An 18,468-nucleotide genomic window follows, 5' to 3' on the forward strand; every position below is an offset into this window, starting at 1 on the left:
GCGATAAGAGGCTCAAAAGGGATACTGTTACATTTTTTCAGTACTATTATTAAATATTTTACGCATTTCCTACTGGATGCTATGGCAAGGGCACATTATTGTTATCTACACAAAGTGCACTGCTTCTCACATACCCAATCTGAATGGATACAAGTGAACAGTTCAAGGAAACTTGTATCTGGCCTCTCTGGTTGGCATGTATGCCAAGTTATGGGTTGGTGGGGCATACCTCATACCAAAACAGCACCAAGACTTGGCTTGGTTTGGAGTCTCCTAACAGATTGACAGAAGTTACATCACATTACATTATTGCCTTTTAGCACATTCTCTTATCCAGAGCAACTTACATAGGTTGCAATTTTATCCATTTATACAGCTAGATATTTACTGAAGCAGTTTTCAGTTCAGTACCTTGCCCAAGGACACAACAGCAGTGCCCCAGCAGTGAATCAAACCAGGAACCTTTCAGTTATGCGCCCTGCTCGTTACCACTTCCTCACACTGCTGTCCTATGCCCAGGTTCACAGAGACAGACATTTTTCATTTAGCCACACCCTGGTATGCTCATACACCACCCAACAAAAGAAAAAAATACGAGGTATGATTCATGAGAAATGGTTATTTAATGTCACAATTACACATATAAAGCAATCTGTGTCAGGTTTCAGGAAACCCTCTGGAAAAAATATCTTACAGTGCTGTAAAAAAATAACAACAAAAGAATGGTGTTAGATCTCCAAAGGGAATCACTCTTCTGATGTAGAATCAGAGCTGACTGATCCCATCAAGCAGGGTGAGGGTAGGGGATTGTAAAAACAGTCCATTAACCAAACGGCTTTGATATGTATTTAACACGTAATGAATGATTCTGCAGGGGGTAATGTCAACAGTCAGACAGCTGAAGGCTGTGATATTGAGGTGGGCTGTGTGTTGCCCTGACCTCAGAGGAGGTACACAGACACAGGTAAAGGTGGATTAGGAGTCAAGGAGTGGGAGGGCTGAGAGGCATTGTCTTGTTTTGGGACGAGGCACCGTGAGGATCAGAATAATTGTGAAAAGTTATCCAGTCCCTGGTACCATTTCCTGTCACCTCGAGCTTTAAAAGACTGCAAAAAATTCAGTTGGGAAAGTCAGACCCCAAGCAATCCCAAAAGGTGAAACTTTGATGGAGGTCAGTTAAAAGGGCGTATTTCTGTAGCTCTCGTTACATGGACATACAGAATGATACAGAAAAACATAACGCCAGTGTAAAAGACCTGATAACTTGATAATAACTGATAACTGATCAACAAGAATCTAGATCTTACAATTCAAAAGACTCAATGTTCCATGCTCTGGCCTTGGACTGACTACCATTGTCAGTAACAAACTGCATACAAAGAAAGCCTTTGACAGGACAAAGGATTCAAGTTAAAAATCACACAGCACGAGTGATATCTTCCACATGGCAGGAATTCAACTGTTTTTAGTAAATTTTAGAGGGTGAAAATGGTTTTTGTACGCAGTGTGTCTGATAAGAAAGCCTCTGTGATCCTGTGAGATGAGATGAATAGAGGCCACTGATCATCCACAGGAAAAAGGGTTTGGTTCTGGTTACCAGCGCTGCAAGGGTGTCCATTTGTTTCAGTGTTCCAGAATGCTTCATATTCTAATGCTTCAGTCAGTTCGGGGGGAAACTCAAATTAAACTTCAGCTCCAAAAGGAGTAACAGCAGGGTTGAGTGCAGGTCATCACAGACCCAGATTGACAAGTCGATCAGTGACATTCATTTAAAGGGTTAAAATCGTTCTTTTTTTCCTTCTTCTTCATTTCTTTCGAGGGACCTTGTCTCCCAGGGGAACCTCGTCCATCAGTTTCTGTGGAGAGAGCAGAAGTGAGCAGTCAGAAGATATATGTAAAACATGGTGGATTGGCTGTGTTGTGTGACAGGTGTGGTCCATATCTTTAGCCCTGTCCCGACTGGCACCCAGTATAAACCACTTTCAGATCTTCAAAGCTCAAAGCCTGTGTTAGGCTGTTCTTATTTCTTTGCTTGAAGTATGTAATAATAATGTTTTTTATACAGTATGTTTTTGTACACTTGGATATTTACAGAAGCACTTCAGGCTAGGTGACTCACTCAAACTCACTCACTCAAACCACATTGACTCTTTTCACATTACATGACATGACATTATTGTCATTTAGCAGACACTCTTATCCAGAGCGACTTACATAGGTTTTCCATTTATACAGCTGGATATTTGCTGAGGCAATTGTTGTGTAACAGTTGTGAGTTAGGTACCTTGGCCCAAGGGTACAACAGCGGTGCCTTAGTGGGGAATCAAACTGGCAACCTTTCAGTAACAAGCCCTGCTCCTTAACCACTGTGCTACACTGCTGCCCCAGCGTTCGTCTTTCTAACTCAGTAGTCTCCATTAAAAAGGACTGCTTTATTAGGGCAACACCGAATTACCTTCAACAGTCGGCCGTGGTATGCCCCATCATCTTCTGCCTCCCCCCGCCTCATGTCCACTTGGTATCTCCGACAAGCCACTAACAGTTCGTTCTCGTCGAAGAGGGGAGCAGGGTCGAGGGAGTGGTCATTGATGAGGCTGACCAAGTACTCTCTGTAATGCTTCCTGGAAGAGTTGTGTTCACAACAGACTCAATCAAATGACCACCTATCTTCACAGAGAAGCACAGATATTCCCCAAATCATCATTGGAACGATCACATTATACTTTGACAAGAAAACTCCTAATCTGCAGGTAAATTATAACTTGTTTTAAGAGGAGGTAATACTTATTAATATATGCAATAGCTGTTGTCCCACACTTATGTCTGTGGTCTGAGTGCCACCAGTATATTTACACATACTAAAACTGGGCGGATGGCACGGCCAAACGAGGTCACTCACTCGCAGAGTCCTGCCTGCCCTGGCTGAGTTTCAACTCCACATGGTGAGTCTATCTGGCCACCATCCTTCTGTTCCATCACTCCACAGCGCCCTGTCTCAGAGAGAAAGACAGAGAGAGAGAGAGAGAGAGAGAGAGAGAGAGAGAAAGGGAGAGAGAGAAAGGGAGAGAGAGGGAGATTTTTATATTGATAAATATATATTGGCAATAAAATTTATGGTACCAGTAAAATGAGTAGGCTTGAGTTGACAGACTGAGAGGGCTCACAGAGGAAGGGAGAGAGAGAGTACAACAGAGAGAGGAGAGCAAAGTGAAGATCAGAAACGAGGAAATAATAATCATGATGTGGTAAACAGGATGAGCAGGAGGGCTCACGTACCAGCCTCCACACCAGTGCCACTGGGCGGGTCAGTGTTGAACTCCACAGCGTTCCTCTGCACACAGGAAAAAACATGGGTAAAGACTCTTGCTAAAACACCACAAAAACCTCACGTCACAGATTTTGTGATGTTATTGTGAGATATTGTGATGCATTTTGATTCTGTGTTCTCAGGACTGTTGTATTGTAGTATACCTGGCTTCTGTCAGACTGCACAATTCAACTTGTGGTAGGGCTTGAATAGTGTTATGCTCACACTCACTGGTCTGTGAGTGTTGTTAGCCTGGTCTGACACTGTTGCTTGTTGAAATTGAACAGATACGCTTTTGTTCTATTGTGCTGGAAGTTGCTCTGGATAAGAGCATCTGCTAAATGCATTTAATGTAACGTAATGTCTCACGTACTTGTCTGCCTCTCTATCCTGTCTCTGAGTCAGTCATACCTGCAGCAGGTCCTGCAGCCTGGCCGGCTCCCAGTCCCTCATGTAGAACAGGCAGTCTCGGGGGTGATGGGCATGCAAGCCGGTCACAGTGCACTGGGCAACCGCACAGGCCGTCTAGAGCAGAGAGAGAGAGAGAGAGAGAGAGAGAGAGAGAGAGAGACAGAGAAAGGGAGAGAGAGAGAGAGAGAGAGAGAGAAAGAGAGAGAATGAAAGGAAGATGGATGAAGAGGCAAAGGTAAGAGATTACTATTCTACAGGAGGCAACTCCATAACAGGTACACATACAAATAAAATAAATAAATACATCAGCACTTGTCAACTGTGCGCAAGACAATTCTATTAACATAATTATGCACAGCTCCAACAAAAAAAATGCACAGAGATATGTGCCATTAGACAGACACACACACACACAAACACACACACACACACAGTGTGGCAGGGGTTGTTGCAGCTGCTGCAGAACTAGTAAAATACCATTAGACACACACACACACACACACACACACACACACACACACAACACACATACAGATGCGTCTGCACACACACAGACACGCACACACATACACTCACAGTGTGGAAGGGGTTGTTGCAGCCGCTGCAGAACTGGTATCTGCACTGGGAGCAGGTGAAGTGCATGCAGCCGCCTTTAGTCAGAGCATACTGAAACCTGCAGTTAGGACAGGCTGAGATGGGGGGAAGGAAATTATGATTATAATTTACAGTCAGATTTCTCTGAAATTTGTCTTGCATAACAAGCTGCTCTGTTAAACACCACACCCCTACAACATTTACAATTTTAATGGCTCATTGCCAACAGTGTTCATTGCACACGGTCCTTGACTGCGCTTGCTCAGACTGTGAGTTAATTTGTTGATTGAGCAGCTTAATTGACTGGGAGATAAAACAGTTCTTCCTCCTGTTGGGTCTGAAGCACCTGTTTGAGGACATGAGTTATTACTCTCTGTATATAATAAGGAAAGAGTATAGGACAGAATAAATGGCAGCACTTACGTCCCCTTACTGGAACTGGCATACAGGCTGGTATGTGAGGCCTGTTGCTCTTCCTCTTTAGTTTAGTGTAAGTCATTGTTATTATTATTTCCTCACTTCCTATCCTCACTTTAAACTGTTCCATCTCTCTTTCTCTCTCTATTGGTCATTGTAACACAAGCAAAGCAAAGACAAAGAAAAAAGAACTTGTCAGCACAATTTGATGTGTCATTTACGGTTTTATCCTAGAGGTCTGGATGCTTCTGAGGACTTGCACCCGTCTATATATTTTTGGGTGACTTTACTGAAAGTTTGAGCATTTGCTTTGCAATTGCTGCAGGGACTCTACTAACAACGGTGCAGCCAATACGTCCTCAATGCCTCAAGGCAGCCTGTGTTAGCGAGAAGGAAGTTAGCATTGCGTGTGTTTGACAGATATCAGCTCCCTGGGGACTTACTGATGCCATTGTCACGAAGGTACCCAGCAAGGCCCTGCCTCTGGTACTCCGGGTCGTTCTCTCTCTTCCACATCTGGAACTGCTCGCACGAGAGGCCCTGGTGCTGAGATTCCCACTGTGAGGGTGAGTGAGAGAGAGAGGACTCACTGCACTGACTCCCCAATGACTCCCACACTGAGCCAGAGAGAGAGAAACAAACTCACGCTCTCAACACATCCAGGCAACACAAAAGAGAGAGAGGACAGGAAAGGATAACTGAAGAGAGAGGGAGAGAGAGAGATAGAGAGAGACAGACAGACAAACAGACAGAAACACACAAACGCACAGTAACTGGGAATTCATTACAGCAGAGAATCCGGACAGCACTAGCTCCCCCTGCAGGCTATAAGAGTAGCATGTGACAGGAGCAGTGGCTGGCCCAAACCCATATACTCACAGGCTTCTTGCATTGGGCACAGAAGCTCTTTCTGCACTGAGGGCAGGTGACCTTCAGCTGGTCTGCATCGTAGATAAACCCATAGGAGCACTGTGGAGGAGACAGGCACAGACAGCCCAGTTGTCAGCAGATCAAACCAAAAGAACAAACAGAGATTAACGTAACCTGGTTTGACTTATTCTGCAAATAGTTGGCCCTTTTGAAAAGTCCCTGTCTGATGGCTGACCTGTCAGCCTGACACTTGTGTCAGTGTGACTCAGCCCAGTGAACTGGTTTTGAACCACAAACCCACGTATTTTGAACCACAATGCCACGGGTTCAGCAGTGGGACAGGACGCTGCTGGCTTCAAGAGCTGTGAATCACTTCCTTTTTCAATAACGGAAGTTCTGCAAATGCACAATCTCAAGGAAGGCACAATCTCAAACTGCAATAAAAGCAAGCTGTGAGGTAAACCCTAAGACCATGCGGATAACATTTTTGTGGCCATCAGTGCTGGTGTGCAAAACCTCCAGACAATTTCAAATAGCTTTTTAATCAGTTCTGAAAAAACATGAGGCCTACATTACAGCTAGAAAAACAAGCAGCTTTAAGCATTACAGTCGCCTTGTTTTTCTGATCTGATTACGGAAGAGGAAGGGCAGCAATGAGAAAGAAGGGCCTCTGGGGTGGGGCGTGCTTCTGCTTGGCACTCACGTGGGTACACCAAAGGAACTTGGGGTCCTTAATGAGGGCGTATTCTGTCAGCTTCTTGTGGAAGAGCTCGTACACCTCTGGTTCCAGGCAGTCCCGCAGCTTAAAGCACACACACACACACACACACACACACACACACATACACACACACAGTAGAACACAATGTTATGCAACCACACACACACACACACACACACACACTCATTCGCTTCTTTCTCTCTCCATCTCTCTAACACTCTGTACCTGCCCACTGTGGTTGCAGAAGTAGCAGTCTGTCTCTTGCCCTTCCCTTCTCTCTTCCCACTTCCTGCATCTCCTCCCATCTCCCTACCCCTTCTTATTTCCCCAGTATCTGTATATCATAGGCTTTCAAGTAACTGTCGAGGTTCTCTGTCCTGCTGATTCTCTCTATAACTATTCATCTATTTCTTCCTCCTGGCCCTTCTCCCCCTCTCCCTCTGTTTCCATTGCCATTTACCTCCTTCTCCTTACTCTCTCTCATCCTGGCTCTCTTCCTCTGTCTTTCTCTCTCCCTCTCCCTCCTTCTTCTCTCCCCCCCCTCCCTTGCTTTCTTCTTCCCTCACCCCCCTTCTTCCTTCTCTCTCCCCATCTCTCTTCCTCCTTCTCTTTCTCCCTCTCTCTCCCTAGTTCTCTTCCTCCCATTCTCTCCCTTTCTTTTCCTCCCACTCTCCCCTCTCTCTTCCTCGTTCTCTCTCTCTTTCTTTCTTCCTCTCTCTCACCCTCTGTTCTTCCTTGTCTTCCTCTCCTTCTCTGTTCCTCGCTCTCCTCCTCCTTGCCTCTCACCCCTCCCCCACCCTTCTGTACCTGTATATCGAGGGTGGAGAAGTGGCTGTCCAGGTGCTCGGAGTCATTGATGTCGGGCCCGCCGCAGACAGCACACACCATATCTCTGATGTGTTTATCTCTCACAGCGACGGTGAAGTGCTGCTGGAAGCAATCGCAGCACACATAGCACTGACAGGAGGTCAGTGACTGCATCTAACACAGGGAGACAGAGGGTAAGGATTAATATAGCATGCACACAGACTTATTGACCTGAAATCAGTGAGTGTATCTGACACAGGAAGACAAAAGGGAAGGGTTAATACAGTACCCACACATGACTTAGACCTGACATCAGTGATTTAAAATAACACAGAGAGGAAAACGGGAAAGGCTAATACAAGGGCTAATACTGCATACTGATCAGAGTGTCAGCTAAAATAGGGACACAGGGAAAGGGTTAATACAGTATGCACATTAAAGACTGATCAGAGATCACTGACTGCACCTAACATAGGGATAAATACTGATCTCTGTTAAAAAATGCACAGTTTTTTTTTTTTTTTTTTTACAGAGATCAGTACCTGCATTTAAGAATATGGGACAGTCCACCACACACAGGTATCCTCTCTCTCTCTCTCTCTCACACACACACACACACACACACACACACACAGACACACACACATACACACATACACACATACACACACACAAACAGGTACCTTGCTGTGGGGAAAGACATCCAGGCAGCAGGGGCACTCCTTGGCCAGCATCCTCTTGATAAAGTCCCGGTCTTGGGACTCTTTGACCGCCTGCACCACGTCCTCCAGGGTGTAGTGGGCATCAGGCTCCTGAAGAAGCGACAGGGCCAGCTCACAGCGCCCCCAGCTGGGCAGGTCGTACAGTGCCAGCAGTCTGCGGCACATCCGCTGAGGAGAGATTTTAAAGATGCGGGATGAACTAAATCAACACCCACCTTAAGTATTTGCTTAGGGGCTCCCAAGTGGCTCAGACGGTAAAAGCCCTTGTTTCAAGTGTTGCCGTTCAAGGGTTCAACAGCAGTGCACCAGCAGGGAACCGGCAACCTTGTGGTTACGAGCCCTGCTCATTGCCACTATGCCATATACTATCACAATCACTCATCAGCCACCCCCACTGTCTAGCTGTAAAAGGCTGTGCAGGAAGCATCTTCCTCTGAGTCATGTCTGCGCAAGCTTGGCAGGGGGACTTCGGTGTGTAAAGTCTGTCACTTGGCATCATTTGGGAGGAGAGCATGTCTCCATAAGGGTGGGTTGAAGCAGAGGGTGGTATTTCTATGACACAATTGGGCTTTCTTAACAAGGTCCTGGGCATTCCAAATAAAAAAGCTGCTTACAATAAATGGTTGCATTAGAATCTACACAATCAAATCTCATTGGAACACATACACACGCAAGCACAGGCTTTCTCTCGCACCTGTTTGTCTGGGTTTTTGATGTCGATGCGGGGCTCTTGCTGATCGCTCCACACGCGCTGGTGGAAGGGTTCCAGCAGGGGGCGCTGGAGGAGGGACAGGGCCCCCTGTACCTCCCCGCCGCTCAGCCTCAGTGCTTCTTCGCACTTGGCCACCTCGCTGAAACCCAGGGAGCACAGCTCTCGCACCTGGAAGGGACGAGAAGAAGCACTCAGAGTCATAACCTAACCTGCGTGGAGACAAGGGGTTTACAGTCAAACTCATGACCCAGTCTGCCACGCGAGAACATACACATTACAGGATTTTGCAGACGCTCTTATCCAGAGCGACTTCCAGCACAATAGAACATAAGTGTATCCATTCAAGTTAAATGAGCAACAGCGTCAGACCAGGCTAACAACACTCCCAGACCAGTGAGTGTGAGCATAACACCACTGAAGCACTACCACAAGCCAAACCCACTCATAAACCACGCTGAGACAGGAGACAGAGGATTGTGCCATGCTGGTGTTGTATTGGCCTGGGACCCTGTGCTCTCACCTTAGCACGTCTGTTCCTCAGCAGCTGCTGCACAGCTTTCTCAATGTCACCCCCTGCTGCCAGCCAGGCCTGTTTGGCCTCTGCCCTCGACAGCTGCACCTGGGCGGCCGAGTTCTGTGGTTCCTCCGGGTTGTCCAGCGACCCAGAATTCTCCGTTTTGTAGTCCGCTTGAACAGAGGCCGCCATGGCACAGATTTCATCCAGGAGGAGGGGCAGCTCAGACTTCAGCCAATGGCAGGGGCTGACGTTGCTGCCCCTGGAAACACACAGAGCTGCATACACCTCCTCCGGGCTCACCCCATTCTTCTCACCCTCCTGAGAAAGAGAGGGAGAAAGAGAGGGACAACAGAGGGGAGAGAGAGAGCGATAGAGAGAGAGAGAAAGAGAGCGAGAGAGAGACAGAAGGCAGAGAAAGAGCGAGAGAGAGTAAGAGAGCGAGAGAGAGAGGTTAATAAAACACAATCACGGCTACGTGACATTTTTATCAATGACTTCAAACTCCACCCACTCTGATCAGCTGGATCAGCTTCAGCCCATCGTCCTTCATCAGTTTCTGCTTATTGAAATCGGGGTCCGTCCTGGGCGGAACCTCGGGCCTGACGAGCGGCGGAACAAAATCCGTCGCAGACAACGGCGGGGGGAGCCTAGCCGGAGAGGGCACGAGGTCGGAACGTGCCAGCTCGCACATCTCACACGTCGCAGAGGGAGAGGCATTGACGTAGGTGCAGAACTGGCAGGTCCACTTCGGAGGGAAAGGGAGTTAGCAAAGGGAAGAGAAGAAGAGGTGCTTAATTTGATGCTCAAGTGCAGGGGTGATGTGCTCTGCTGTTTTTTCTTTGCTCTGACCTGGAAAACTCCCAGTAGGAGCAAAACGTCACAATAAAAAAAATGTTGGAATTATTATCTAGAGCGCTCATGCTGCTCTTTCCAATTTTATCTTCTCCTTCCATTCATCACATTGCATTTACAACACCAGTCAAAAGTTTCGACACACCTGATTAAGATCATGGGAAAGATGCATACCAAGAGAGATAGATAAATATAAATAGTTGATACCTATGCATGAGTTTCTTCCCAAAAAATCTTTAATTAAAAAAAAAAACAGCCATTTTGAAGAATTCAAAATATAAGATAGTTTTGATTTGTTTATAGGTTTTTTTGGTCACCACATAATTCCATTTGTTTTCTTTCATAGTTTTGATGGCTTTTTTTGGCTACACAAAGTTCCAGCAGGATCAAAACATCACAATAAAACATTTTTCATGCAGCACTACCTAGTGTACGTGCGCTAATATCCAACAGCATGTTCTCATTCCATTTATTATATACTTAAAAAGGGGTGTGTACATGTCATATTCAAAGAACACACGTTCACACACCACCTCAAAAGGAGTCAGCTTAATGCCGACACAGAGATACCAACTCTGTCAGCCAGACTTTATTACACTGCATTATTCAACTGCTTAGACACCCTTATCCAGACAGAGCAGCACAGCTTATATTACATGATGTCCAGGTATACAGCTATGCAGCTGCTATATAGCTGAATAGCTATGTACTGCAAGTACTGCATAGCTTTACAGCTATATATATATACATATATGTGTGTGTATGTGTGTGTGTGTGTGTATATGTATAGGTTCCAGTTATACAGCTGAAAGTTTATGAAGCAATTCAGCTTCAAAACCGTGCTGATGGGTACAGTAGCAGTGGCCCTCCTGGGATACAAAACAGCAGGCTATAGGCGGAGAGATTGGCCTAATACAATTACCACCACACCAGAATGCTGCAAGAGGGGAGGAATAGCTGTCTGCTTCCAGGTTTAAGACTGCTGAGAAATCACATTACAGCTGCTTAGCAGGAAGTCTTATCCAGAGAAACTTGCACAGCTTATAATTTTAACATGCTATCCATTTATTCAGCTGGATATTCACTGAGGCAGTTCAGGTTTAAGTACCTTGCCCAAGGGTACAACAGCATCGCCAAGGGAATCCAAACGGCAAACTTGGCACTGTATGTCTTGCTCCTTACCGCTGTCTCTTTGATCTCCTGATTCACGCCCACCCTTGTGGGCTATCCCGTCAGCGCACAGTTAATTAAAAGGAGTGTACTGTGTGTTACCTGAGACGAAACGGGTAGGATTACCCAGACAGGCACGCACCTGCACGTCAGCACCCCTGTCTGCCTTGGGTGTGGACGGGGCAGAACACACGGGCGCTGCTGGGGGGCGTGTGGCCAGGCGGGGACGTTCACACACCTCACACAGGACACTGCTGCCCGCGTTCATCACCGTGCAGCTCTTACACTGCCACTCTGAGAGAGAGAGAGAGAGAGAGGTGTGGGAGAGAGAGAGAGAGAGAGAGAGAGAGAGAGAGAGAGAGAGAGAGAGAGAGAGAGACAAGAGAGCGGAGAAAGCGGGAAAGAGAGAGAGAGAGAGAGACAGAGAGAGAGGATAGGGAGAGAAAGAGGGAGAGAGAGACAGACAGCGAAAAGGAGAGAGAGTGATATATGCACCCATTTATAGAGGCATACTGACATTTTACCAATCTAGTCACACTTGCCCATCTCTGATCTGGGATTTCCTTATATTCCTTTTTATGTTCATCTTTTACATTATGATAAAAAGTGAAAGATAATCCAAAAATCAAAATCAAAGTCAAAATTAATGAGTGCGATTTACAGAAATGATTTAAACTTCAACACAGAGGTTACCCTTTTGATTCTTTCCAGTAGAGCATTCCAGAGCTTAAAGGCTGTGCTGGGAAGGACCAATCACACACCAGCAACCAGGAGGCCCTTCTGAGTGAACCTCAGCACTTACGTATTATAGAAAAAGCACCAGTAGCTCAGTAACGGGGTTCAGCGGCATGGCCTGGAAGTACTTTAAAAGTAATTAATAGTATTTTAAAATCTACTCTAAAAGCCAGCAGAGGTTGGTATAAGGAGGCCAAGACCAGTGTAATGTGAGACCTCTTGTTAGCGCTGGTAAGAACCCTTGCAGCAGGTTTGATCTAGATTTTTGCCACATTTCTTGGAAGTTGGAAGTAAGAATTGTGGCAAGTCTTTGTGAAACATCATTAGAGGGTGCTTTCTCACAGAGTTAGGCCCATGCCAAGTTTTTCTAGTCAGTGGTCTGACTTCTTCTGTTGAGCCTGACACCATTGGAAGAGAGAATAATTGACCATTGTTTTCAATATACCCTTTATTGATGTGTGGTAACGTCTGTCTGGCTGTATTTCCCAGAAGGTGCTGTGCTTAGTAATGAAACCACTCTGAGTCCAAATCAGAGATGGTCTGGTGTGATGCAAGCCTGTGCGGATTAATGTCTGGGTCGATACAGAGTGAGACTGTAAACTGGAACAAAAGATGTCAATTTAGTCTCTCTTCTCTGGTGTGAGAGCCCCCCCCCCAAAAAAAAAATCCCCCGCACCCCTTTACCTGTGATGGTAGCAGGCTGCGCTGGTTCCTCCTGGACAGCAGGGGCAGCAGAGATCAGGCGCGGGCGTTCACAGCTGGAGCACAGCACTGCCTTCACCTCATTTATGGTCGTGCAGGTGGCACACTGCCATGTGGAGAGGGAGCGGCTGAAGGAAAAAGCCAAAATGGAATTAGGGGAAGGGAACAGCCTTAGCATTGAGGCATTCCAGCTTGCTATATACATAAATAGTGCATCTATGCTGTACTAATAGAGAGATGGCATAATATGTAGGCTTTTGTGAAGCTTAAATTAAAGGTATCCCTATTATCATCTTCTGCATCTAGGTGTCCTTATCACTCTCTATGGTCTCCTAACCTGACTCCCACCTGATGGGCGGCTGAGGTACAGCGGGTGTCGTGAAGACCCTGTGGTGGTCCTTCCGGTCCGGATGAGAGTGATACAGTCTGTCACAATGCAGACACAGCTGCTGGACGCATGTGGGGCAGTGGGCCGACGCTGGGTTACTGCCACAGATGGTGCAGTCTTCAGGAGGAGATAAGGAGAGATGGATGTAGCAGGAGGAAAATGGATAATGGCACCAGCACAGATTATTGAACCTCAAACCACTGCATCAAAAGCTGAAAGCTTTCCTTTCTGCTGTATTCTCTTACAGTGCCCTGGCACAGGCTGAGACTAAGGCTAACTCACAGTGGGGTTAGTGCAGCCACTGATGCTGTCTGACTGATGCCCACAAGACTGTGGGAAAATCGCGACGGGGGGGGGGCAACTGCTTACCCGGTTTCGGGGCCTGTATGTGCTCTCGTCTGTGACTGGTTCTGTCGGGATGGCGGTGGTAGATGAAATCACACGTCTCGCAGAAAAGGGTCGAACCACAGGGAGGACAGAGGAGAGAGGGATCACCACCACACACACTGCAGGTCACTCCTGAGAGAATCAGAGACAGACAGACAGCCAGATATTACACCATAGTGCAACACCTCATTACAGTGTAGGATCTCAGACAAGCACACATTTTAACAAAGCAGACTCAGCCACTGCAGCCTTCCTGCTGAAACAGGCAACCTTAAAAATAGAAGGCCGATCAAGGGAAACAGGCCATGGGGCCGCTGTGAGTTTGGAGAAGTCGACACAAGAGGAGTATTTCTAGCTGTCCAGTTCCAAATACTGCCAGATATGGGACGTACGCTTCCCCAAACTCACGTGGTGGCACAATATCTGCTGCTGCCAAGCCATGAGATGCTATGCACCCTGCTGGGAGCGGAGGCTAAGATTGCTGTGGGACAATGTGTAGACAGTGTAGACACTGCCTGTGGTTATACTGTGCTATAATGTCACTTATTTTTGTGAATATATTTGAATATATTCTATATTTATTTCTTAAGATCTGTTTTTACATTTAGTTTTTGTTTTTCATTCTGTTTGACAATATTATTTTCATATATTTTCATTACCATATCCTTTTGTTTTACATTCATTCCCATTTCCATGGTCATGTTTTACACTGATGGAGGGCGGGTGGGAGGTTTGGTCCTATATTATCATGGGCTAAAAAGCTTTGGCAACACTGCAGAGCGTCCGTCAGACTAATGAAGCCGATCTGGATCCTTGAATCCTTCTGCAGTTTATTTACACTGACAGCAGAGAGACAGCAGAGAGGATGAGAGGGAGAGAGAGAGGGAGGGGGGGAGAGGGAGAGGGAAGATGAACACAGATAGACAAGTGGGCAGCTGCCTTACCCATGAGACTGGTGGGGCTGAGGGAAGGGTGTATCGGCCCTGGACTCTGAGCAGGTTTGTCTGGGAGGGATGGAGAGACAACAATCTGGGTCTCCACCTCCTCCTGCTGTCCCGCGCTGGGATTAAGAGCCTCTGACTTGGAGGGGAGCTTGAAGTCTCCCTGCAGAACCAGCACAACAGTGAGAAAACTAACCACAGGTCCACTGTCAGTGTCAGGAGAACAACAGTGAACTGCGACAAATAACCCTCATTCATTCTATGGAGAGATAATGGGAGGGGCGCGGTTCACAAAAGGGAAACAGCATAGGAAGGGGATGGAAGGCAGAAACAAAGATTTACAACAACTGCGTGCAAACCTGGTCAAATGGTGCCCCCTTCTGGCTGTGAGAGTGAATGATTCTCTCAAAGAATTCTGGGTGTGGATGAGTATCCTGTAAAAACATAAACACACACATACACACTGCTTGTCACACTGACTGCTAATTTCCACAGGACACAAAATGCAAAATGCAAAAATTGTTCAGGTTCTGAATAATTAATCATCAGACAAAAACATGATGGTTTTCCTCAAATATCTTTAGAAATCAGATAAACCTCTGTTGTTTGGAAATGAAGATTTACTTAATGAAACATATTGATTTCAGCAAAATTCTCAGCTGTCTGGTCTGATTCTGTGTACCCTGCAGATCTGTAACTGAATGAAAACTATTTGAAAATGATTGTCATGTCTCATAAAAGGTCTAAAACCAAAAATGAATTATATGCAAGGTGGACTTACAGTCCTGATATATTCCTTAGAGAAGTATTTTACTCATTTCACATGTCCCAGAATGAATACTTTTTGTTCCCCCTGGGTTAAAACTGAAATTGAAAAGTAGAGTATTAACACGTATGTGTAAATCTGAAAGAAGTCTATACTTTTCAACCACATAGGCTGGGACTTTATGACCACCATGGATAATCAAGTTTTTTCACAATATCCTGTACTAAGATTGGTGAATACGTTTTACCTTTATAAACATGTCTAATTCAATCCTCAGGCTCATGACCTCCACAGCCACTTTGGAAACCTTTGCAACATCTGGATCTGTGACATCATCGGGGAAGCTGAGGCCATCTGGCTGCTGATTGGTATAGCCATACAAACACAATACATCCCGCCCCCCCTGAAAGAGAACGCATCGGTGAGAGGTATTTCAGCACATTATCTCTGTGCTGGGGTAGAGGACAACAGAAAAGATATTATCAGCGGCAATTAAACTTTTAAAGTTTTCTCAACTGTCTCCTTTTTATTTTTATTTTCTCTTGAGTGAGGATCAGTGAAGGAGTGTACTCTACATCCATTTTTAGCCAAACTGAATTGACTACCAATATTACTATGTATTACTAGTATCTATTAAAACTACATATCCCATGACATCCCTTTGCTAGAAATTTTTACGAATTCAAAATGTAATGAGCCTGGGTTTATCCTCTCTCACCTTGATGGCATCCACAGTGGTCCTGAACACAGGGTTATTGTGCTTGACACTGCGCCAGTACTTTGGCCTGTTGGGGTTGGTCAGGTTACAGCCATATTTCTCCAGGATGTTAAGTGCTGTAAGCAGCTTCTGCAAGGTGTTCACACTCTGATAGAGGGACCAGGGGAGAAGAGGGGGAGAGAGAAGCATCAAGTGGAGGCAGAGAAAGGAGGGAAAAGTTGAAAGAAGTAAAAAGTGGACAGGGCAGATAGAGGTGGAGAAAGGAGATGGACACAGGGGTGTGGTAGGGATAGGGGGGGGCCATGAAGTTTGAGCGGGAGGGGGAAGGACAGAGGGTGTGATCATAATGAAAGGGATGGAAAAAAGGGTAGACAGACATGAGATTAAAAAAAAAAAATGAGTAAGCTAAAAAAAATCAAGTGACTGGATGGCAATATTAAAGCGTGGAGGTAACCTGGAAATCACATTTCGACTCAACTCTTCCATCTAGAACTTTTTACAGATGGAAGCACTTCCAGATGTACTGTCCACAGATCTGAATCAGCTGTGAGAAGGTTCAGTGGCCTCACCTCCTCCCTGTTGCCCCCAGTGCTGTTTTCTCTCACCATGGTTTCCACGGGAATGTGTTGATATTTGGCAGAGATGGGGAGGGGGATGTCCGCCATTGCCTGAACATGAGACTTTGCTTCCTGGGCGGAGCCTGTGGATGACAGGCAGGCTTCTGCCCTGCCCCTCACCTCCTCCAGCTGGGCTGAAATACTGGCCATTGACCTGAGCAGACACACAGAAAGGGTTTAAATACACCATAATATACACACTCACTGGGATTACAGGGTACCACACTTGGAGGGGCGGTGAAATTCATATGTACGAGATCTACTGACTATAATTACTGTCATTATGCACCATGTTCATGGCGGCAGTGTAGCATAGTGGTTAAGGAGCAGGACTCGTAACCGAAAGGTTGCAGGTTCGATCCCCGCTGGGATCCTGCTTGGGGTGATCAAACTGCAGGTCTGGGATCAGAAGTAAAGACTCATACAGTGTGGGGTATACCCATGGCTTCAGAGCCTGTCAGGGAATGTGAGCAATGTGGCTACACAAGTGCTCCACCCAGCATGAGCTAGCCCTATTGACACACAGTAATATCAGCCACAAAAATGTCACTCAGATAAGACTGTCCACATACAGCAAAGTCATCCACATAAACCTGTATGTGATGATAGTGTGGTGTACTGGTATGGAGGGATTGTAATCGAAAAGTTGCAGGTTCAGTTCCCCACTGGGGCACAGCTGCTTGACGCTTGGGAAAAGTATTTAACTGCTGCAGTAAATATCCAGCTGCATAAATGGACAATATGTAAAATCGGAGCCTATGTAAGTCACGCTGGATAAGAGCGTGTGCAAAATGACGATAACGTCATGTTATTCAATGTAGAAATACAACACAATACCTGCGACACCAGGCAACACTTTTGACGCACAACCAGGTCATCCATATAAAACAGCAGAAACATAACACTCTCAGTAACAAGTAACACTGCCGAGACGCAACACAGCCATCAACATAACCAGAAACACAACACTATTTATCACAGGTAACACTTTGGACACAAAAACACAAATCTCTCAAGTCAGAAGAAAAATGGTCTATGCACAATATTCTCATTCAGATACAAGTTGTTGACACACAAAACTATCACTGTAAAGAAAAGTATTGTGAACTCAGAACACTTTATAGAGTATCACTGAACCCTGTTCCAAATGTTCAGTTTAGGAATGCATTTGTTTACTTGAGCAGGCTTTATATCCGCCTTTCAATTTTCCGTTCAATTCAGTCTTACAAATCAAACTAAATGGGCAGTGAAACGTGAATAAAATAATGGAAACGATTCAACATACTGTCTCAATGAAGGTTGTAACTCAAAGCGAAGTAACTTCTAGTACAGAGGCGCAATGCAATAGGTAGCTAGCTAGCGATCTTAGCTAATAACAGGAGGAAACGAGACTGCAAGTCACTTACCTAGCTAGCAAGGCAAGACAGCAAGTAGTCAAGCAAGCACACTGCTATGATAAAGTTATTATACCTTTGTTAGCTAACAACCTAGCTGGTTTACCGAACCAAGACGAAGCAAAGGTTTTCAAATCAATATGAACTGCACCTTGATCATGTCAAGAAGCTGATATCGAAAGCAGGTTACAGGGTGGTTGACTACGTTACCTTATTTGTTTCCACCTCTTTTCATTTGTCGGGGCTTCTTCAAATTCCTGTAACTGGCTTGCTAAATTACTTTTACCTATGTAATTTACCTATTCCTACTGGTCCTACTCCACTATTGCCATTAACTATCTGTCTATTTCAGTGGTAAAGACAACGTATGTCAAGTGCCCCGGAATTTCTTTCACACGGAAGCTAGCTAGTTAAGATATATCAGCTATATGTCTGTTTTGAGTTTCGATTTCGTGGCTACCAAGAGCTGTTGCACTTTGGCTGCATGCTGAAACTACCTCTCACTGATTACCATGTTGTGTCAAAATCTCATTGACTTTCATTTGCCTTGTTGTGAACTTGGATATCAGAGCCAAAATGGCGACCAAACATGAAACAGTTTTTTCTTAAAGGGACAATTCCCATCGGCCAAATTATATTACCTGGTCTTTTACTCATCCTGGAATTCCCCCTTTCTTTCGTTATGAAGTTTGGTTACTTAAAAAGGGAACAATTTGGACA

General features: G+C 45.6%; 1 protein-coding gene across 1 annotated transcript; it reads right to left on the reverse strand.

Annotated features, from left to right (window-relative positions):
* Positions 1 to 662: 662 nt before the first annotated feature.
* Positions 663 to 18,306, reverse strand: LOC118772816 (E3 ubiquitin-protein ligase RNF31-like). The gene is made up of 24 exons (XM_036521438.1): positions 17,959 to 18,306; positions 16,307 to 16,508; positions 15,738 to 15,884; positions 15,267 to 15,422; positions 14,613 to 14,687; positions 14,257 to 14,416; positions 13,295 to 13,444; positions 12,886 to 13,042; positions 12,520 to 12,665; positions 11,243 to 11,394; positions 9,590 to 9,823; positions 9,082 to 9,396; positions 8,544 to 8,729; positions 7,811 to 8,017; positions 7,128 to 7,301; positions 6,303 to 6,401; positions 5,609 to 5,698; positions 5,173 to 5,287; positions 4,295 to 4,407; positions 3,719 to 3,832; positions 3,277 to 3,331; positions 2,900 to 2,990; positions 2,456 to 2,621; positions 663 to 1,856 (listed from the first exon to the last, which is right to left on the reverse strand). Exons 2-24 carry the CDS (start codon positions 16,502 to 16,504, stop codon positions 1,806 to 1,808), a joined length of 3,351 nt encoding a protein of 1,116 aa, XP_036377331.1. The 5' UTR covers positions 16,505 to 16,508; positions 17,959 to 18,306; the 3' UTR covers positions 663 to 1,805.
* Between the last annotated feature and the right edge of the window lie 162 nt (positions 18,307 to 18,468).

This window comes from Megalops cyprinoides, chromosome 2 (assembly GCF_013368585.1).
Source record: "Megalops cyprinoides isolate fMegCyp1 chromosome 2, fMegCyp1.pri, whole genome shotgun sequence".
Classification (NCBI taxonomy): Eukaryota; Metazoa; Chordata; class Actinopteri; order Elopiformes; family Megalopidae; genus Megalops; species Megalops cyprinoides.

Bases quoted from the DNA above. Each gene is read 5' to 3' on its own strand.
- LOC118772816 (XM_036521438.1), bottom strand. From the start codon at position 16,504: ATGGCCAGTATTTCAGCCCAGCTGGAGGAGGTGAGGGGCAGGGCAGAA. The intron at 13,445-14,256 runs GTAAGGCAGCTG...TGATTCTCTCAG, and splicing joins CAGCCCCACCAGTCTCATGG to GAGTGACCTGCAGTGTGTGT. The intron at 2,991-3,276 runs GTACGTGAGCCC...TCTCTGAGACAG, and splicing joins TGGCACTGGTGTGGAGGCTG to GGCGCTGTGGAGTGATGGAA.